Raw genomic sequence first — 22,254 nt, 5'->3', positions numbered from 1 at the left:
CTCAAAGCTGTGTGGCTTTGTTAATATTCTGTCCTAGAATGCGGTAAGATGTGCCCTTTTTTTTTTTTTGAGCCCCTGCCCTTTTAGTGGTCTCTGCACGGCCCTGTTTATTTGACTTGGGTAACGACATCAAAGGTCTCCTTTCCTAAAAAACCGACTAAAAACATTTTCTAGACCAACCACGTCACACACATTCAATCCAAAATGCTAGGAAATTGTTGGCTTTCTTTACCCAAATATCTACAAGTCATTTTCAGACCTATTGTAATTATTTCTTACTTTGGTTCATTAAACAAAAAAAATATATATTTGTAAAAGCACACGCGAGCTCAGTGTGACCCCGCTGGACTGCGCACAAGGTAAAACACCTGTGGGATCCAAATGACCTCATCTCTTAACCCTTGTGTTTACAAATGGGGCCCAACCGACCCCACACCCGTAAAACTTGTATCATTTGCCACAGACCTCCACGTTTGCCTCAGTCCTCATACGCATAAGGGTTATGACCGAGGCAGGTTTAATATACCACATGGATCGATAACGTTAAAAGTTAAAATTTTAACCATTTGTTACACGAGTCTTACTGTTACGGTTTATTCTCCTCTTCTTTGCTGAGGTTTGAGTTTTCATCCGATTATATCTATATCACAACATCATCTCTTTGTCATTTCCATTAAGGTGACATTGATGGGCTCGTCTGTCCACATGTCATCTCTACATCTTCACACTCCTTTCTCCTTTTAGCTGGGATGGCGTCTGGGCTTCTACGGCAAGTTAACCAAACGACTGTTCAGATCTTTTTAGTTCTACTACTTTCACAATTTGAGAGTTTCTCCCAGTTTTTTTCCTAACAAAAGAAAATCAATCAACTGACCTGTTTCCAGATTCCACGTTGTCATTTTGGTCTATTTTTGTTTTACTTCCAGCATTGCTGGAGGACTTCCCACTGCAAACAGGCAAGGTTAGTCCTTATCTGTCCACTGCAGAATATGTTCCAAACGGTCTTTAAAGTCAAGACACACTTACCGGATGCTATTGTCCGCCAGACGGCTCTTGGCGACAAACGGATGCAGAAGAATTTCTCTTGGTGAGATCCTTTTAGCTGAATCCACCTTCAGCATGTCTGCTACCAGCTCGACAAAACTATCCCGCTCGCTTTCATCTGCATTTTCATCTAACACATTTTCATGCAACTGATGTGGGATGAAACAGAAATTGTGAGGAAATGGAAGCATCATCAAATCAAGCTCGATTTCCTTGAATGTCCCACCATGTTGAGGAAATCCAGAGTCCTCTGTGGAATGAAATTTATGTTTCCTATTTCAGTGTTTCTCTGTAAAATTAAAGGCTTAGTGAGATATGTTCAAAATACATGGTAAAATGAAGCAACAATAGTCAGGAACAGCCACCCAAAGATTACCCTCAATGTCCACTGGCCACATGGTTCCTCTTCTCCATCATTTTTGTTGAAGAACTGCATGGTATTCAGCCCTGAATTTAGCAAATATTCTGGTGGATTTCCAAAGGTGAGGACAATGTGTTTCATCTGAGGGTACAACACAGATTTGATTCACTCCAGATGAATCAAAAGAGTTAAGTCAAACCTCTTTTCTTTTTTAATTTTTTTTATTTTTATTTCAATCCACAATTGGAAGTGGAGCTTTGAAATATAAGATTCGTTACCTATTGGAGCAAAAACAATGATGTCAAGTCTTTTTTGTGGATCCCCTTAGAATGCAATACTAACCATTTCGTTTTCATCCTCTCCAGGGAACAAAGCAGAACCGGTAAACATTTCCACAACAATGCAACCTAGAGACCAAACATCTATCGCTCCACTAAAGGGAGCTCCCAGTAGGACCTCTGGACATCTATGAGAAGATAAATACAGAAATTTTGATGTAATGAATATTAAACACCTGACTGTTTCCTTCTGAGTCTGATGACGGAGATCTTATTGAATTTTTGAAGAGAGGTTCTGCAAAAATGTAAAAAAAAAAAAAAAAAACGACAGCTAGCTGTAGAAATCCACATTAGTTTATTCCAGAAGATTTAGCTAACAGGTGGGCTACAATACAATCTTGAAACAAATCTGGTCTCAATAACATTTGCGGTTTATGCTAGTGCTAATTTATCAACTTTTAAATTCTCTTTATATTTAATTGGGCTTTCATTTACAAAGAAAGCAAAACAAAAACACAATTTTACAGCTGCTGGCATGATACAGTGTTGTCAATTTTTGCACAGCTTTATTTTTCTATTGGGTAACTAATTATGTGACTTGTCTTCAGTACATGTTCCACGCTTGAATGCCTTGAACAACAATCATTGGCTACTTTTAAGTCTGATTTGGTCTTGGTTCCTGACAGACTATTCGTTAGCTTAGTTAGCATTAGCATTAGACTTAGCGTTAGCAAAAAAAAAAAAAACACCTAATTTTGATTTGTACAAAATGAAAATACCAGGAGTTTATCTAATGTTGTTAAAATATTCATTTATACTACCCTTTAACAGAACTTCACTTAAGGTAACCTGTGATCACTAACTTTTTTTGATTTCTAGCAAGTCAGAGAAATCAACGTAAGCTAGCTAGTAAGTACGACTCCTCCGTGTTTCCTCCTGCTATTCTCAGCTGTCCGAAGTTACAGAGGAGTTAGAAGTTTGGTACCTGTACCAAAGGGTCTGAAGAACTGCTCCTTTATGTTCCTCTGGATTTTTTAGGGCCAAACCAAAGTCAATAATTTTGACCGTCACAGGTTTTTGTACTTCGTCCACGATCATAATATTTTCTGGCTTTAGGTCTGCATGAACAATCCCCACACTATGAAGAAAGTCCAGAGCTGTGGCCAGCTGCAAGCAAGTACAAATATGAATTAATTTGATTAGTTTAGAAAAAGAACTGAACTTCATTAATTTATTCAAATACTATTGGCTGTCACAAAAGGTAAAAACAGTTGTGATACAGTAATTGTCCTTTTTAATAAAAGCCACAGTTTCCCTTTGAAAGAAAATGTGTATATATCTGACTTTTAAACAGTGGCAACATTATCTACCTGAAAATGGTGTAAAACTACCGTTGGAAATCTTTTTTTTTTTTTTTTTAGAAATTGTATATAATTCTCCGAGGACTTTTTATCAAACAATTTCCATGTATTTTGGTTTGGATTAAACCAAAATAACCCTAAGTATTAGTCATTGTGGTCACACAAACATTTTCTTGCAGTCAGTCGTCTATGAGTTGAATATATGCAATTACTTGAGAGCTGCAAAACATCCTCTTGTTTAAAATTTAAAACATAACCTGTACAAAATCTCCCGAAGCAGACGGCTGTCTTTAGGTACAAAAGACGGCTGTCTTTTGTACCTAAAGACAGCCGTCTGGTATTAACTACAAAATGAGAAAGGCGTGAAATAACCAGTCGTTTTTACAAGGTCAACAACCTGTTCAACAATCACTAAATGCTTGGAAAACAGAACAGGATACCAAACTCTAACCAAAACTGGAATGATCTCAGTAGGAAAAATAAATATTCTATACATCATTGTGGCTCTATCACCAACTTTTTTTTTGGTTTTTATTTCTACTTTCATAACAGAAACAGGGCTACATGGTGTGCGGTGTAGTTTGTTGCACTGCTGCCTTGTAGAAAAAGGGTCTCGGATTCTATCTATGAATGTTTGGATTTTCTCCTGGTACTGGTACGGCCTCCTCACACAGTCCAAAAACCTGACTGATGGGTACATTGGTCTTGCCAATTCACCCTTTGGTGTGAGTGTGTGAGTTTCTGTGTTGCCTTGTTGTGGACAATCAACCTGTCCGGGGTGTACCCTGCCTCTCACCCAATTACCGGTGCAAATAGGCACCATATCCTCTCCCCTCTCCACCAACCAGCCCACAACCCTGCGTAGACGACCAACCTGATGCACTATGGGACAAATGTCCTTCTGTTCCAGGGAGCGTTGTGGCTTCTTCCGCAAGAAGTCTGTCAGATTTATATCCAGTTTCTCAAACTCCATATAGTAACATCCCACATGGGTGAAGGAGTCATTCAACATGACGATGTTGAACTTGTCTGAGCCAAGTCCCTTCAAGTACTGAAGTATCTCCACCTGAAGAGTGAGTTTTATCAGGTTTAATTTCAGCTGAGAAAAAAATTTGGGGTTCATTATTAACAAGTCATTTTGGTGGATATATAAAAAAAATTGCCAAATAAAATAATTCAAATGTTTATTATACTAATTTGTAAATGTAACATCCAATAACTTCTAAACTAACAAAAATCTAATCTCACATTAGAATTTGACTAAAGATGTTGGTTCAGTTCCATTCAGGTTTCTCAATCTCTGTTGTTTGTAGTGTTTAAAACAGCAAAGACAGCAAAAACACCTGAAGCACATCATCACAACACCTTTTTATTGTGCTGTTCACAACTGTTCTTAGGATTGAGAAGCAGTTCATATGATAAGCTCAGCAGAAAGATTCTGTACAGCAGCAGCGCTAACGCTACGGTCAAACTGTCTTGCAGACAGTCAATAATGTGTCCAAATTCAGGGGCTGGCGATGGCAGCTGGCTGTCAATGCAGTAGAGCAACACTGCAGTTAGGTGACGTATTGATAAACTAAGCAGATATTTGAGGTCTACACAGCTATATTGTCACTTAGAAATACTGTAAAAGTTTATGCTGTGTCACTTAAAATCGAACACAGCAAATTAATTGGCAGCTCTTCACCCCCATTTGCCTGAACACCTGGATTGGACCCACAATGAATATCATGGAACAGTGTGGGCCATGAAGGATGCGCCTGACCCATCCTTCAAATGTGGTGAAAAGTAGGGCACATTTGGAGGATTGTTCGAATTCGGACAGGCCTTGTCAGCCCACAAATCGGGACTTCGAAGGACGCAGGCCCTGAATTCGGACACGGCTTAAGCTTCTTAACCAAGAGTGACTGGGAATGACATAGCTATGGTTGTCAGGGATACAGAACGTTACGATCTTGCTGAGTTAATTTAAAAGAAAACATAAAGCTCAAGGTCAATTTCACCTTATCTAATTGGTTAATTAATTAATCACAAACCAAACATTTGCATACATTAGAAGACGAACCAGACAAACAAAATGATCCTATAATGAGATGGCCCAACTTCATACTGCCAGACCCCACCGTACTCACAAAAAGTCATCTACGGTTAATTAAAATGCAACTAATTTAGAATGAATACATTGTAAATTTGATTAAAATGTCCCTAATTACTAGCTCATAAATATAGATTAAAATCTAGCCAAGTAACATAAATGCAAATTGCAAAACCAATTTTGTTGCTCAAATTCAAAAAGTTTGCTCAGTCTAAAGTTTTTTCTTTCACCTCTTTCTTTGCTATTTCCATGTATCTCTCGTTCTTGATTACTTTTAAAGCCACGATCTCATTGGTGCCCAGTTTCTTGCTCTGGACGACCGCTCCATAGGCGCCACTGCCCAGGTAATGCTCCATCTCGTAGTCCCAGGATGGAGACGAAATGCCAATCCCCATCTTCAAAGGTCTCAAAAGCTCACAGGCTTTAAAGGTGTCAGCTGAAATTGGAGGATTTGTGAGGGAAAAGCAGAACAGAAGGAATATGATGAACAGTAAATCCTGTTTATTAGATATAGGCTTACAGAGAAGTTCATCAGTAAATACAATAAATGTAAGCTAAACCAAAATAGAGCTATCTATCTATTTACAGATAGCTTTTACATGAATCATGAATATTTAATACGTTGAAATCAATTACTCTTGGATAATAACACCCATCCATCTCATAAATCAATGCAATGTCATTAAAATGCGTCAAGAAAAACACAACAAACAAATCAGCAAATAAACTCGTAAACTTTGATTTCTGATTCCAGGCTGAAGAAAGGGGAACTTACCGTACGGTTGTTAAAGTCACGTGACGTCGATAGACGTTTCAAGGGAAATGGTTTAAGGGAGGTTGTTTGTCGAAGACGAGCAAATTCGCCAGCAAGGAATGAACGAAAAAGTTGGTGGAAGATTCCATTTCTCCTCCAACCTTCTGTTGAGTTCCTGTTCCGTCACAGTGACTCCTGATGTCACACTGTGATTCAATGGAAGCCTCAAATGGAGGGAAAGGGAAAAAAAGTTTCGTAAATTCATTTCTGAACTCTTATTTGCTCCAGTTGGTAGTTAAATGTCAATTAATACCCCTGGAAGGAAAAACACAACAATGTTCGTAGACTCTCAATAAATAATGGGAATATCTGCAGGGGTTCAATTCCAAAGATTTCCTCATTAGGCTCACTAATCTGAGAAACCTAACCCAAGCAAGTTAAATTTCCAGAATAGTTACCATGGAGACAGACCCAGGCAAATGTTAACTAGCTTTGTTATGTGAAAAATCCTGAACTAAAAGCATGAAATTGTCATGATAGTACCAAATCAGTACCAAACGAAGCGGCTAATATGTAAGTTTTACCAATAAGTATCGAAAGGCTGGACGTCTGTGTGAAGAAGATAACAGCACAAGCTCAAAAGCTAATTTCCCTAATTAGATCTAATTGGATTAGTTTGCTAATTGCTGATTACTTTTCCTGGCAGTCTACTGTATTTTTTATTTTTTAAAGCAGCTGTGTTAGGGGCAACGTTAGGAAAAACCATGTGTGATATTTGTGTTCATTAAAAGTTAAACAGATCTTTTTGTGTAAAATCTGACCTATGTATGGACTTTTTTTTAGTGGGTGTGACCTATATTCAGAAACGTTCAATGTTGTATTATCACTGGGTTTCTGTTACAAATGTGAGCAAATTTTTGTCTGTTTTCTGCTAATTGTCAAAACACAATTGCAGAAAGATAAGTCTCCGTGTGATATGATCTACTGGTAGACTGGAGAAGTGACGGATCTAAAGAAGACCGACGAATGGCTAACAGAAGCTGGATCTGTTGACACCCCAAAGAGACTAATGACCACAACAACAGAGGAGCCTCAGAGAGCAATGGAGACCATACGGTCTACCACTGATCCATAACACAAGCAGTCCATTGATGAGCCTGAAACAGTGGAAGAGATTGGCAGGTAAATTCAACACTGAACACCATAATAAAGTCAATGGAACGAAGTACAAGAGCAACCGCTGAGTGTAGACCACCAGTCTTACAGTCAAAGGTGGATACTCAACTGTGTTTGACTTTTTGTTCTTATCATCCACCTACATGAAAGCTATGTTGAAATCTGCATCCATGAAGTACTACGTGCAAGCTTCAAATTGGAACAGATTCCCCTTTAAATGCCATGATTTCAAAATCCCAACTGGAACTGTGTACTTCTGTCACCAATTAGTCTCTCCAGGTCCCCGCTTACCGTTTCTGAGAAACAATAAGTGGGATGAAAACAGCCTGATTCCCATAAACGACAAACAATGCAATTAGAAAGTGGAATTTCTAGACTGCTAAGTGATGAAAAATGCAGTTTGCAATTCCTTAGATGCGTGTTGACCAAGAAGCAATCTGATGAAACAGTTATGTCAGACATGACTCAGGCTTTGCTTATATCACCACATGTGAGCTGCAGATGGCCTCTGTCTTTCATTGGAGCTCTTTTTTTAGAAACTTGCATGGCTCTGCAAAAGGTTTGTTTAGCCCCCTGGTTTCTGAACCTAAACCCCTAAAACAAAAACAAAAAAATGAAGGGTCCACCATGACTTTAAAACCAAGATCTGAGGTGTTAGTTTGGTCACCTCAGATAATCAGGTCAGCTGAAAAATATTTTGAATAACTTTGGAGTGTTGGATTTGTCCCCAAAGGCTTAAAAAAATAAGACAAAATTCTTAGTCACAAATTTAGTTTGACATCCACCAGACTTGTAAAAGTGGAGAAATCTTCGGTTGACCCCCCTGATTTGCTCTAGCACTTTTAGTTGTTGACATTTTAAAATTAGGGTGAGTCACTTTGACAAACTACTGCTGAGTCATGTGTATTTTGAGCACAAGGTCTGGATGCAAAGTAGTAAGTGTTATTTTAAGTGACTGGCTTTCATATGATGTAACAGGCCATCGCTACAATGTCATATTTTAGAATTAATAAAACAGTTTTGAATCAAATTATGAGGTCAAAATTATGCTGAATAAATCAACTTTAGGAAAATAGTTTTGCCTATAATCCTCTTTAGTTTGAAAACGGCTTTTAAGCCCACAATCAGATCAGTCATATCAGTAGTTAGTTAATATTAGCTACAATCACAGCAACCTCGTCTCTTAAGACCGTGGGAGCCTTAAGGCGGTCTCCAATCCAGAGGGAGTATAGACTAGAGTTTTTCTCTTCCACATTGATAGACATTAGTTCAGGTGCTCTGACTGTGAACCTCTGTTTCAGAGGTCCCACTAGTACAAGAACCCAAATTAGACCAAGAACACTTGCCTGTTAGGATCTTGTAGAATGAGTTAGAGAGATGTTTGTTTTCCTTCCCAGACCTGTTACCCTAGCAACCCGGTCTCAGATTAGTGGAAGACAAATGAGTAGAGTGATTGCTTATTGGATTATTCTTGGTATGGAACTCAAAAGGCGAGATTCTTTTAAAAACTCTTAATGAACTTGTTTAGAGTTGGCAAACAAATCTTTACATGATGCGACTAATTCCATGAATACCACATGCATGTCTTTCTGCAGAAAAACCCCCTACTCACCCACAACTTTGGTAACATTTTATGGGTTTTTTCTTCTGATTTGCTTTGTCCTTATTCTGTTTCTGTTAAACTTCAAATTTAACAACAAGCTTCAGTTGTTTTAGACAGAGTCATTGGTACGGTTTTGAAATCCTCATGATGTCCTTCCTTTGAATTTTCCATGTCTCATTAAAGTTTACATCATTGCCACCCATGGTTGTTTTTTCCATGGTGGAGTAGAAGTGTTTATAGATGCTTGTACTTTCAGAGGGGTAGTAAACAGCTGCAAGCACAGACAGGGGGTAAAAAATGTGTAATCGCTTTGATATGGGAATAAAGACAGCACAGGTCTCAATAGGAATCCAATCAGTTTTGCCTTTATCTTTACAAAGGAAATCAGATTTTTTTTTTTTTTTTTTTACACGTCTGACTGTTACAGTCATCCCAGACCTTGTTGAGCTCAACGTTACGTTTGCAGCTTTTCTAAGTTGGAAGTTTATCAGAGGACTTTGAATGTGGACATGACTGCCAGTGTGTCTGCTGAAACACCACAGTGAAATAATGACCGTGAAATACGACGCTGTGGAAAAACTTCCAAATTTAGCTCCGCAAAACAAAGTTTTCTAGTCGTGCTTTTACATGGGGGAGGGCATTGTTGGGAATTGGAGGTGTCAGTTCCTGTCAGTAGGTTAAGCAACAAGCCAATTACGAATGCAGACTAAAAAGGTGTTTTTCTTCACTTAATTGGAACCAGTTTAACAAGACACGGATGGCATGTCTTGAGAAATATGTGAGGAAATTCATGTGAGCTGCTCAGTGCAGAACCTGGCAAAAGTTGGACTTTTCCACATGGTCATGTAATACCAAAAAACATTAGATGGAATGTTTCTATCACAGAACTCAAAGTAGGCCTGTCACATGAAAATGAAAATAAAAATAAAATGAAATGCATATCCCTCATGGGTTTTCAGATTTCGGTACAAATATGAATTCTGGTACCACCAAATACAATCGAATGTAATCATTCTTCTCAGCATCATGGCATGGGACCTACATTGAAATATCGTACATCAAAACATGATTGTGTGTTTGAAGAATCCATTTGGATGATACTCTCCATCCAGTCTGACTAAATGAAAGCAGAGTCTCTACATATGGAAAGCAGACTTGCCAAAATGTGAATAAGGGATGTGAAAACCTTTGAGAGGCACCACATGGTGAGAAATGTTAGTGCTGAATTGATATAATGCAGAATCGCTGTAAGCAGAGATGATGTAAGAACGTGCTGGAGGATTGTTTGGCAAAAATTGGGCATTCCAGCTATGCATGTCGACGCAATAACAGGATGTGTGGCCGTCCCTCATCCAGCATTTATTACACCCTCCCTCCCTTACCTCCCCTCCATCTCTCACGAAAACTTTCCATTCTTTCTCCCCCTTACAAGACAAATAAGGTAGGCGGGTATGAGGATGATGGAAGGAGTCGGAGGAGAATACAGCAGCCTCCTATGTCAAATGTCAAAAAAACAAAACTGCAAAAAAAGACTTTTCCTTCCCATCTGCAGATTTGTTCAGCTCATAGGCCATAGAGGTGGGTGGCCAGAGCAACGAGATAGTGTTATTATCTGTCTGGGTCTTGATGCATGACCCACCGCTGAACTGTGAGGCAGAAAAGAAGCAGGAGCCAGAGGTGGAGGGTGGGGAGCCACAACTGATGGAGGAAAGTAGGGTAAACAGAAACGAATGTTGATAGGAAAAGATAGAGACAAAGTTATAAAAACAAAAGCTGTTGTTTAGAAGGGTTTGTCTTGGAAATGCCACGACAACGAGCCGTAGAGTTCGTCACAGTCATTGGAGGCTGATGAACAAGAGGAGGGAGGTACATGGGAGGGTCTCCCACACATGGAGCAGCAGACACGCTCCTCACACACTGAGAGGGGGGGAAGAGATATAAAGGGGCTCTCAAGGAAAACGAGTGTTCAGGCAAGCGTCCGAGTCTTCCCCACCCTGCTTCTGAGAGTGTTTGTGAAGAAACTCACGTCGCTATCAGATGAAAAACTTTTTCTTGTCAGTGGATCAAAGGAAGTGTGACAGGCCGGATTCGAGTAGATGAGTTGAAGAATCTGAACCAAGAAACCTGCTTGATTTTCAGATTTTTCACTTGAGGTGTTTACTTATCTCTCCCACTGAGAACTTTTCCCTCCAAGAGGAAAATCCACTTGAAGAAAAATTTTGTGCTTCCCTCCCTGCTGAAGCACAACTGTCACTGAATTTTCATCATTATTTATACTGTTTCTTTTGCCTCTCTAGACAAGCAGCTGAGTCACAATGGAATCATCTTATGTTTTTTATGTAGACAACAATCAGTCGTATGTGGAGGAACACTTGTACTTTGAGGACAACATCAATGGCTTTGGCATCACCATGGCTGTCCTCTACCTCGTGGTCTGCATTGTGGGACTGGCTGGGAACTGCCTCGTCATCATTGCCATTTTGAAACTGGACAAAATGTCATCCTCCACGACGGTATACATATTCAACCTGGCTTTGGCCGACGGACTGTTCATGGTCGGCCTGCCGTTTATCGCAAGCCAGAACTTTCAGAATCGGTGGGTGTTTGGGAACGCAGCGTGCAAAGTCGTCATGGTCCTAGACGGCATCAACCAGTTCACCAGCGTCTTCTGCCTCACGGCGATGAGCATTGACCGCTACATGGCGCTTGCCGAGCCGCTTCGGTTTGCCCGCTGGCGAACTCCGCGCTGCGCCAAGGTTGTCTCATCGTCCCTGTGGTTCTTCTCTTTCCTCACCATTCTCCCGATGGCCTTCTATTTCACCGCCGATCACGGCTTTTGCAGTCCAGACTTTGCTACGGACGCCTTGTGGCTTGGCATCCTCTCTTACACCTTCATCATCGGTTTTGCCATACCCTTTACGGTGATGACGGTCTCCTACGCGGCTATGCTGATCTCTCTGCGGTGCCGGCAGAAGCTCTCCTCTGTGCCAAACCACGAGGGACACAGGCTTGAGCAACAGCTAACCAAGATGGTCGTGGCGGTCGTGGTAGTGTTTGGCATGTGTTGGCTCCCGTTTTACACCTTCAACTTCCTTTCATTGCATTATAACAGCTTCTTCTTGACCTTCATCAGGGCTTTTGAATTTGCAGTCTTACTGTCGTATTCATGGAGCTGTGCCAACCCCATCCTCTATGCCTGTCTGTCCGACACCTTCAGGAGGCACTTCCGTACCTTGCTCTGCCCTGGAATAAAATCCTGCTCTGGAGTGCAGTGCAGTGAGGAACAGTGCAACCAAAATGACACCAGCGTACAAGATGTCACTCTTCTGGCCTGAGAACCGAGTACTGATACTTCAGTTCTCAAGCTCTGAACAATACTTTTGAACTTCTGTACATAAATCCAGCAATATGATTGCTCTTGTTACAATGAGTTGAGAGTCTTGACAAACTGAGATTTTGTTTACATCCTGTTTAAACATGAAAGGTGCATCGTTTTTGCCTTAGAGTGAATCTGTATAAATTTTCTGAGCTTGTTGTTGATTGATTTTATTGTCTGCCTGGGGTTTTGCATTGGACTGTATTTTCACAAGCAATGAAATCTGTTCATGTACATTTGAAGAGAAAGTTTTGGTCAAACACCTGTTGACCTCTCCTCTGTACTGTTTGTGAATGCTGCTGTACAGCTGAAAATTATTCATGCGTTGTTAAAATGAGAAAATCTCTTCTCAAGATTTTTTCCCCACAAAAAAAGTAAAAAATAAAAATTTACCAAACACCCCAGTTGAATTATGTTTTGATAATGTTACTCAGCAGTCTTTGTGTATGAATACCATGTCTTTGTGATGTAAAAATGTACCACTTCCTTTGTCTATGGAATTATTATTATTAATATATCTATATTTTTTTTACAACTCAACATGAGCTCCAACATGTTTGCCGTTATGAGCCTTTCCAGCAGGTCTGACAAAATGTGGCACATAAAAAAAACATAAAACTGAAAACAGCTTGAGTGTAAACAGAATAAAAAGGGGTCGTCCACCTTTGGGTTAACACCAGCGCGGCCACACGTAAACAAGTCCCAACTGAGCCAATCGCATCGGCACGTCTCCCTCAGCTGGATTATGTCCCGGTGGTCAAGAGCGTACAGAGGGAGGGCAGCAGAGGAGTGTGTTTGCTCTTTTCTGGCAATGTGTGTGTGTGTGTGTGTGTGTGTGTGTGTGTGTGTGTGTGTGTGTGTGTGCTTCGAGTACAAACAGTTTCACACTGAAAACTCCCAAAGTTGACAGGATATTCTGTGGGACACACTTAGAGAAACGATCAGGGGTAAAAGTGAGAACATCTGTTTGTTGTGTTGTCCTTTTTATTATATACATATATTGCATAACTAGATCACAGCTCCGGAAACCAAAAAAAAAAAACTTAAATATCTTTGCTGAAGATTTCACTGAAACACTACTTCTTAATGAGTGTGTTTGCAATGTATAGATTAACACAGAGAATAATCTATCCCACAACATACAGCAGATAAAGCATGTCGATGTTTACCCAGCTCAGTGCAGCACGTAGCATCAATTACAACAATTAAATCCCATATGACTCTTATCTACTGATTTATTTACTCAATTCATGATTCATGGAAATTATAGCTGAAGGGTAGGCATACAGTAGACTTGTATGCAAAGTCATGTAATATTAAAAGGCAACGTTACAGTAACCACATGCCAAAAGGCGATTTAAATTTAAAGCGATAGAAACATTTTTGCATAAAAAATCTTGCTCATGTGGAGAATGTTTGTCAGAACAACACCCTGTATAAATATTAATATCCCCATCAATATTGTTACAATAAACTTCCATGTGTTTTTTTTTTATTACCATTTCATGTGACAGACCAACAACTGTAAATAGATCAAATAATTTTACAAATATAAATCAGAAAAGTGTGACATGAATCTGTATGCATATCCTTGAGTAAAATCAGATATTTATTCGTCGCTCAAATCCGGCAACAGTGTGTTGTAATTAATCTTCCGCTTGTTTTGTAAAGTAACATTAATGAGCAAACACTCGAGTGAATATGAAAGTAGGCCAGGCTTTAAACGATTTCTTTCAAAGTTGTAAAACACTTTCACATGAAAACCCCCAAATAAAACACACAGAGACATGTGGAACTTCTCCTGGTGTGAATACTATTGCAAGGCTCCATATTTAAACTTTACGTCAAGTTGTGCGTCAGAACGCACAGTTTATTTTTCTTATCCTTTCCAGATTGCTACGGTAACCCAGTTTGAGTCGTGCTGCACATGCATCACATCTCTGAGGTAAATATGTTTACAGTTGTCTTAGTGGGATTTCTACACATGAAACAGGACGATTCTGCTTTTTGGTGGAGGTTTGCTATTCGTTCCCCTTGGGGGGTTTTTTCTTCTTTTTTTTTCTTTTTCTTTTTTGATTTGAACAGTAATTTACACTCAAAATCATAAATCTGTGAGACACTATGCGTACCCTCGGTGAGATGAAGCAAACTAAGTGTCTCGTCATGGCTGTCTGCTCTGATATTTCCCCCCAGAGGGCATCCTGTGAACTGGAAAGACTCTAAATGTCAAGCCTGGCTGGGATCCACTGGCTGTTTGAGGCTCGGTGTAAAGATAGCTTATAGACCTCTGCCAAAAAATGTAAAGGCGAGCAGAATACAAATGGAGAACCGACAGGTCGTGATGTACAGGAGGTAGCCGCGCACCGAGGCGGTTGTGATGTAGGATTCACCGCAAATGTGCGTCAAAATGTAGATTTTTGTCCTCAGAGAAATAAATTTTGAGTCAGAATGCTAATAAAAGGAAGTGTCGTGCATAAGAAATCCCAATTACTGTTTTCAGCTGGTGGCTATTGATTTTAAGCTGCAGCTGGAGCCTGAGGGGGAGGCAGGAGGTCATCGACTGTTACTGCATGTCATCTGTCTGTGAGTGGGAGGCTGATGTGTCGGAGGTTACAGCAGGTAGCGATGAGAGGATAAAGGAAGCGCTGAATCATCTGTGCAGAGACTCTGGAGCTGAACTGGGAGTTTCTGCACTTTCACTACCGACCTTAAAAACATTTCACACTTGCTTTAAGTTAATATTTTCATGGTAACTTGCATGTTACTAAGCTTCGGGTATCAAAAATTGGGGTCTTCGGATAAGTTGCAACCCCTGTTGACAAAAAACTATATATGTATATCTGCGGCTATCTTTACATTTTAACTGTTTCTGTGTTCCTAACAGGACACAAGTTTCAAGTTGTGATTTTAGTTATTGAGGGAAAAATGTTGCCAAATCAATGTAGAAAAAAAACAGTGAATGCTACAAACTAGTTGTGCTACAACTGGCAGCAGTCAAGTATTTGTAATAACTGGTGATTACATCATAATGGGAGGAATTTTGGCCCAGTCCCTGCAGAGTTGTTTTGAATTTGCCACAGTAGAGGGTTTTCTAGCACAAACAGACTACTCAGGGTCAATTGGTTTTAAGTCTGGACCTTGACTAGGCCAATAACAACAAGTTATCCAGGTCCATGCATGTGTTTATGCCAGATGTAGCAACCCGTATAAACCATCAAAAAAAAGTTCCACATTTGTCTCACCAGCCCATATTGACCCAAAGGTTTCTTACATTCTCAAGATATTTGTTGCAAATGTGTGATGGGAGATTGAGTTCTTTTTGGTCTTGGCCTTGAAAATGCCCCCCAGTGTCTCATTTTAGACCAATCTGTTTCTAATTTATAAACACCGACTCCAACTGGGTTTAAAGGTGGGTCTTAATGAAATCAGTGTTCAATGTGCCTGAGTCATCACATAGTTTTCTATAGTGAGACAACAGAAAAGATGAAGGGGTTCACTGATTCCTGATTTCTGGCTGATAACCAATCTTTAAAAAAAAAAAAACCTGATCTGTTGATTCCAATTTTGGCAGATACCAACATTTTTGGCTGAAAAGTTGCTAAAGGTAGCGACTAAGTTGCTGAGTCGGCTACAGTGGAGTGACTATTAACCGCGTACATTCAGACGTGACCTTTTGGTCGGCTCATGTCAAAGAATAAGCTGACAGTGGCTCATGTCCAGACCTTTGCAGATCAGTGCACGAGATCAACTTCTCATGCAAGTATCAGCCGACCACCCAAAATTCAGAAAATCGTTGCCAAGTTATCGTCCGACGAATTTATCTTTGCATCCTTCCTATGATAATTGTTACTTTGGATCAGCATCTTCCTCACAATTCCAATTTGAGCTGGCGCAAAACCTCAAAGTCAGACCAGACCCATTGGTAAAATTAAAAATGCAGCGTGAAAAAATGTCTGATTGTCTCAGCGAGAACATGGCGGAACTCTGTCGCTCTCCGTCAGGGGCAGTTTGTCCTGAATAACGTAGATCGGATGCAGGCGGATTCTCCCCAACAGCCTTCTGGAGTACTGAGCTCAAAGGAACTTAACAGATTTTAGTGGATCAAATATCTCAGTTTGAAAACAACAAAGCAGACATGGACGCCTGCCTGTGGAACATCACAGCTCTAAATCTTCTTTATGTGCAAGCTGTGCGGTCCCGTGGTTTCCATCTTGCGTCTGCTGGGTTGTATAGGTTTGTGCTTCGCATGCAAGAGTGGCATCATCAAATTGTCTCGCATCGCTTCGAGCAACCGTCGCAATCAGAAGAATGTTTCTCTTCTATTATCAACTCTGCAACTGTTTGAAGTGTGGGAGTGCTCATAGTAAATAATTTTAAAAAAAAAAAAAAAGGGAAGTGCAATTTTTCTTTTAAGCCAAGCATGTGGAAGCTCGTGCAATCTGCCGTTGTTTCCATAAAGTGAATTATAATTTACACTGACCTTCGTTTTTGTCTTCCTTCCACAATCAAAGGTCACGTTAATTAATTGGCGGGCTCGAAGGGATCGCGTGGGCGTGAATTGTGTGTTGGTCCTAATTAAAGCACAAGCAGGCTGCCTGTACTTCACCAGGTCTCCCGTCCTGCTCTGACTGATCCAGCCTTCAACCTCTATGTGTAATTAAGAGCAGATGCAAACTGCCAGAGAGGTTTCTCAATAAAGGATATTGATGGGACCTCAGAGAGTGTGTGTGTGTGTGTGTGTGTGTGTGTGTGTGTGTGTGTGTGTGTGTGTTCATGACATGATTAGAGTTTTGGACCAATAAAGTCACTTCGGCAGTTTGCGTACCCGACACGCTGTCTGGGCATTTCCTTATCACATTTAATGTGTTTGTCTATGTTTTCTCTCCTGTCGGTTTGTTCTTTATTATTTTCCCGCTCTTTTTTATGTCCCTCCTGTCCCTCCTGCCGAACACTTTGATTTCAGCGGGGTTTTTTGTTTTTATTCCCATTCCGCTGCTGCAGCGGACATAACCGCAGAGCCTGAATCTGAACATGCAACGTCGTCGACTGCATTAAAACTGCTGGTGGGAAAGTTTAATAAACTTAAAAGATTAGATTAAAATCCCCAAAGTGGAAGTGACCATTTCATTCATAATTGTTTTTTTTTCTTTTGCTGTTTGTTTTTTCTGTAATAAATTCCATAAAGACTATTGATTTTAATGTTGATCTATTTCTCTCTTGTGGAAACTTGAGGCAATAAAATGTGTCTGAGTCATAGCCGTGTCCCCAGTTGGTTAACTCTGACCCTGGAGCTATTGACTGCATATAAATAATACACATCAGAGACAGGAAGCAACTCAGCTGATTAACTTAGTTATAATTGAGCAAGAGCAAAAAAAAAAGAAGAAAGAAAAATAATTTTACTTTTTTAGAGAACTGGTGTGCTATTTTTCCTGCTTGGAAACATTGTCACAGCAGGTTATCATTTTCGTTTCGTTATTATTATAATCAGTAGCAACTCCTTTATCTGTCGTAAATCATCTGTTTCCAGCCTCTCCTGTGAGGTGATGCTAACCTGATGGTGCTGCTCGCCTCCTGTGAGCTGTCAGCCCCTCGGGTCAGAGTTTAAAGGAACCAGCAGGGCCCCAAACCCATCGACAGATTGTCCAACTTGATCTGAACTGCTCTTCTTTCAATATGCTTCCACTGATCTCAAGTTGCTCATACTTCCTTTGTGCTCTAGAAGTGCTGATCTCCAGCCTGTCCTTCACTATTAAACCTCTACGGTCTTCCTGTGTCTTGTCCTGGTTTTCTCCCACTACCAGCAAAAGTCTTCTAATAAACACAAGTTTCCACACGACATGAGTTAGAGGCTTAAACTGACCGTGCACGGACTATATCATGATCCGCCTGATTCCCTGCTGAAATGAGAAAAAAAAAGGTACAATTCGTCTAAGATGGCCATCTTCGTCAGAAAATCTCTTTAGCTTTTGCCCAAGTAGATGACAACAAAAGATCTTCGAACGTTTGCTTCAATAAACCTCTTTGTAATGTTACTCAAAGGGTTTCTACAAGTTCTTACACTGAAGTGAATGAACAGAAAACAAACATAAAAGTCTAAGTTCTTTTCTGGTTTTTAGGACTATGTGTTAGATATCAAAGGATGTATTATTTAATTGCCTTGTAATATTAACGTATGCGAAAGGTTTGGGTTGGAGGTCCGAGTTGGAGCCTGAGAATGAATCATTTGTTGAACGTCTGAACCGGAAATGGCCCGACGGTGGCGGGTCCTGAGAACGACACGGACTGAAATGTAGCTTCCAGTCAGACACTTCTCCCACCAAGTTAATTCTCCGAGTTACCATGCCAGGATTGTCTCAGACGCTCCCTGCACTCCTATTGTGTATTCTGGCTAAGCAACTGTTGTCTTTCATCCAAAAGAGAATTTCTCCATTTCTGCAAAATCACTTCTTAGAAAACTTCAGTCTGCTACAAGTTATTTTCCAAATATTAAAACCCAAAAACCTCATCTTCACAAAAACCCAGACTGCACGTTTAAAATACCGTTAAGGAAACATGTCTGTCCCCCCCCCTCTCTCTTTCAACCTGGATTACTATAATTTCTACTTTTCATGCTTGGGCACAACACATTCTCATGAAAATTTATGTGACTCCAAACTGAAAACCAATCGGGTTGCCTAATATTTACATTTCACTCTTGTGGAAATTAATGGGGGAAAAAAAGATATGAAATCTATGAAAGGACGTGAAACAGTCTTTGTGTGTTTCATTTTATTTACAAGGTTTTTTGGGGGTTTTTTTTAATTAGTTTTTTTTTTGCTGATCCAACTTCCATTTAAAAAATGTTTTTAATTTTCAGGTATTAAACTTTCCGTTATGGTTTGGCCATTTTTTCCAGGTTACAGTGTTTATCTCTATACTGTCGTAAAAGTCAGGTTACTTGTTGACGGGAAAATGAACATGCAGCACCTTTTAGTCACTCTTTTATGCAAACTTTCAACTAGTCTCAGTCTTTTGTTTTCTAGGCTCTCTGAAGATCCACTAATATGGATCTGCTCAACGTTAGCTCTGGACTGGTCTGAGGCTAACTCTGTTTGAAACAATTTTAGATATGACAAACTTTATTCCAATAAGTGGTTTGATCACTTATAGTCCAGTAACATGAACTTGTCAACTTTATGGCTACTTTAATTTCCTTCCATCTCACAAACCTACATAAATAGTCCTTAAACATGGTATTATCCTTATGCTAATGGGTAAAAGCTAAATGCTAGCTAGGCTATGGTAACTACTATGGATTTGGCTGTTTGGAAAATAGCTTTCATGCTACGGTTAGCTGTAGTAAGCTGCTAGCACTCAACTCTAGCATTGAAGAGATTACTAAAATAGCGCCAAAACACTTTAGTGTGTCCATTTAGCCGCCATCTTGTGAGAGGTTAAGATGATCTAAACCCGCCATCCTGGGATTCCAGAACTAAAATTAGATTCATCAATGCATTGACAGGTAGATTAACATTCAGTTAAAATGTTTATATATCCATAGCGGACTGTGATATTATTTATTTGTATATTGTTTGCACCATAATCTGGCACGGACAACCTTTATTTTGAGTACGTTTATTCCATAGGAGAAATATACCCGTATTGTAGGAATTGTTTTTCAAACAGTTATTGGAACCCCCTATAAAGTCCTACAAAAAAGGTAAATCTATGCTTTATTTTTTAAGATAATCAGGTTTTTTAAATGTATATTTAGTAATCCATGCTGTCCTGTTTCCCTGGGGTGTTCACATGAAACAGCACAGAGAACTTCTTTTAGCTGCTCTTCAAAACGGGAACATGCCGGTCTTCATTTTGCCTTCAGTTGAAGTTTCCAGTGACCTTTCCTTGCTAATCAAAGACATTTAGTGTTTTTTTTCATCTGCTACTCAAGTAGACACATTTCAAGACGGTTAGAAACAACCTTGCTCTCTCAACCCCTTTTTATGGGTGTGAGACATGAATCTGATCTGGTGTGTTTTTGTTGAAAAACACATTTTCTCAGACTCGGCCGCAACAATAACGAATTCCAATTGATGTACATTGTGTTGCAGATAGAAGATGCCCAGACAAACAAACTCTATACTGAACAAAACAAACAAACAAACAAGAAAAACAGTTGTTCACAAAGTTTTTATAACTTGTTCCATCAAGTATGGATTGCTTTTGAATCGTTTGTTGCGTCTCTTTCAAAAGCCACCTTGTTCTTGCCTGGATGTTTTTTTATCTTCCATTTTTCTTTTCCGTTTCCATCATCTAACAACATGTTTTCCCTCCTTGTCTCCGCGACAGAATGCATCCGTCTCAATTATGCTCGCGTTCTGGTCAGGAGGGAACTAACATCATCTACATTCCCACTGGAAATTATCCTGGGATCACGAAAAGGTCAGTACAGAAGCCCAGAAGAGGTTTATCGATGGGCTGTTTTTAGGTTACTGGGGATGTGACGAGAGTCCGACTCCCACAGTGATAAGGTGGGAGACATATGGAAGAGGAAGATAATGCAGCAAACTAACTGCTTCTGAGATCCTCCGTTGGATCCCGTTCTCAGAAATCACTTCTATGCAAAACGCAGCCTTGTTTTTTCACATGCAGGGTTTCTGCATCTCATCATTTTTTCCGAATGCAAGTCCAACTTGTTATTCACAGTTTTTTTTTTTTTTTTTTTTTCATAGAGCATATCTGATTAGTCAGATAAAAATAAACGAATAAAAAAACAACGCAGCTTGGGAAGCTAAAATACGGAGTGTTTGAACAGTTTCTCTTCGACGGAATAACAAAGAAACACTGTGTTTCAACTTCCGCCTGAAACCCTCAAAATGTCTGCCAGTCTCTCAGAAACCAGCAGGTATGCGCAATTTGGGGGTGTGCGCACTCTCCTGATTCTTGGAGAATTCAAATGCATGTTGATCGCTATCCACAAGATGCTTGATTATATGGACACAGACCCGGTGTGGCAATTTTACAAGAATTGATATACACTGCTTGAAGCAGCATGACAGTGGATGTGACAGAGAAAGTCAAGAGTGTCACAATAAGTTCTATTAGCTGTAGTAAATGCTTAACAATATCTGAGATAAGTATGTCAGATACATCACTGTGTGTAATGAAGCTATTAAACCATATTTTGCTTTTTGAATCGAGATTAACTTGTACACATGCAGAGATAGAGATAAAAACAAAGATGTACTCCAACAGGGAGTTGCCACTAATTACGGCATAAGCAGGAGCCTAATTTAATTGGTTTGAAAGGGCAAACAGGGGCAGGTATTGGAAATGTGACTGCGTGACCAATTAAAGGTGATCAAACAGAAGGGAATGAGGTGTACCCCACTGTGAAGCATGCAGGGTTAGAGGCCAATTTGTTTTTGCCAAGACATAAATAACCTAATCTGACAGTGTTTCCAGGAGCAACATCCAGGTCGTCAAGGGGAACGGCCCTCTGACAACAAAAACAGAGATTACGCTGGTTTTACTCGCCCATCCCCGCCCTGTTCCACAAACTTTCTTCATTTTTTTGATGATACTTTTTTTTTAATTAACGTTATGCCCTGACATTATAATATATAATGTTGTTTTTGAGCTGGAGTGGTGCAATTCTTCAGATAGCAATAATAACTCATGGAGGAAGTGGTGGAAATAGATCTTTTCACAGATTACCTGTCTCATTCTGACCCCAGGACATTTTAGGTCATTTTGACCCGAGGACAACAGGAGGTTAATAGATATGGAAACAAACATATTTTTGTAAAAGTTACATCCTGCAGCTATGATGACATCCCTGGTGAAATACTAAACTATCCAACTGAATTCGTCTTTTGCTACAGTAACATAATCATAAACTGGAATGTTTTGAAAATGATATCAAAAAGTTTTTTTCTTAATTGAGGAAAAGAAAGGGGAGGGGCTACTTTGAGCAATGGCAGGGCTTTTTCTGCAGTCAGCAAATGAAGTCAAGTCCAGTTTATTTGAATAGCCACATGTCAACAACAAAGCAGTTCAAAGTGTTTCACATTAGCATGATTACCAATTATGTAACAAGCAACAAACGATACATTTTCTCAAATGCAATCATCGTTGGCTTGAAAATATGGGCTCTTTGCACCTAAGGCGTTGACGTCACATCTCCAGGAGCTAATGCGGCTCACTTTTTTCCGCTTTGAGTTA

General features: G+C 39.8%; 2 protein-coding genes across 3 annotated transcripts in view; one reads left to right on the top strand and one right to left on the bottom strand.

Annotated features, from left to right (window-relative positions):
• LOC106957219 (homeodomain-interacting protein kinase 2-like) overlaps positions 1-22,254 on the bottom strand; it is a 109,898-nt gene that overhangs the window by 8,921 nt on the left and 78,723 nt on the right. Inside the window, exons 3-12 of one of the 2 annotated variants that reach the window (XM_015048482.1) lie at positions 5,915-6,117; positions 5,370-5,575; positions 3,919-4,110; positions 2,669-2,850; positions 1,748-1,871; positions 1,421-1,546; positions 1,271-1,333; positions 1,027-1,193; positions 875-946; positions 570-764 (exon numbers count right to left, since the gene is read on the bottom strand). In XM_015048482.1, the coding sequence (XP_014903968.1) occupies positions 674-764; positions 875-946; positions 1,027-1,193; positions 1,271-1,333; positions 1,421-1,546; positions 1,748-1,871; positions 2,669-2,850; positions 3,919-4,110; positions 5,370-5,534 (1,182 nt within the window). In that variant the 5' untranslated portion in view covers positions 5,535-5,575; positions 5,915-6,117 and the 3' untranslated portion in view covers positions 570-673. Of the gene's footprint in view, positions 1-569; positions 765-874; positions 947-1,026; positions 1,194-1,270; positions 1,334-1,420; positions 1,547-1,747; positions 1,872-2,668; positions 2,851-3,918; positions 4,111-5,369; positions 5,576-5,914; positions 6,118-22,254 lie in introns of those variants that run through there. The other variant, XM_015048483.1, reaches the window with a different exon arrangement.
• On the top strand, positions 10,621-12,533 carry LOC106957221 (somatostatin receptor type 2). Its single transcript, XM_015048486.1, has one exon. It carries the CDS (start codon positions 10,988-10,990, stop codon positions 12,005-12,007), a length of 1,020 nt encoding a protein of 339 aa, XP_014903972.1. The 5' UTR covers positions 10,621-10,987; the 3' UTR covers positions 12,008-12,533.

This window comes from Poecilia latipinna, unplaced genomic scaffold (assembly GCF_001443285.1).
Source record: "Poecilia latipinna isolate Pla-1442-1.1 unplaced genomic scaffold, P_latipinna-1.0 Scaffold886, whole genome shotgun sequence".
NCBI lineage: Eukaryota > Metazoa > Chordata > Actinopteri > Cyprinodontiformes > Poeciliidae > Poecilia > Poecilia latipinna.
The sequence above is the reverse complement of the archived record's forward strand: the minus strand, read 5'-3'. Positions and strand labels throughout refer to the sequence as shown.

Coding starts and splice junctions, on each gene's coding strand:
- LOC106957221 (XM_015048486.1), top strand. CDS start 10,988: ATGGAATCATCTTATGTTTTTTATGTAGACAACAATCAGTCGTATGTG.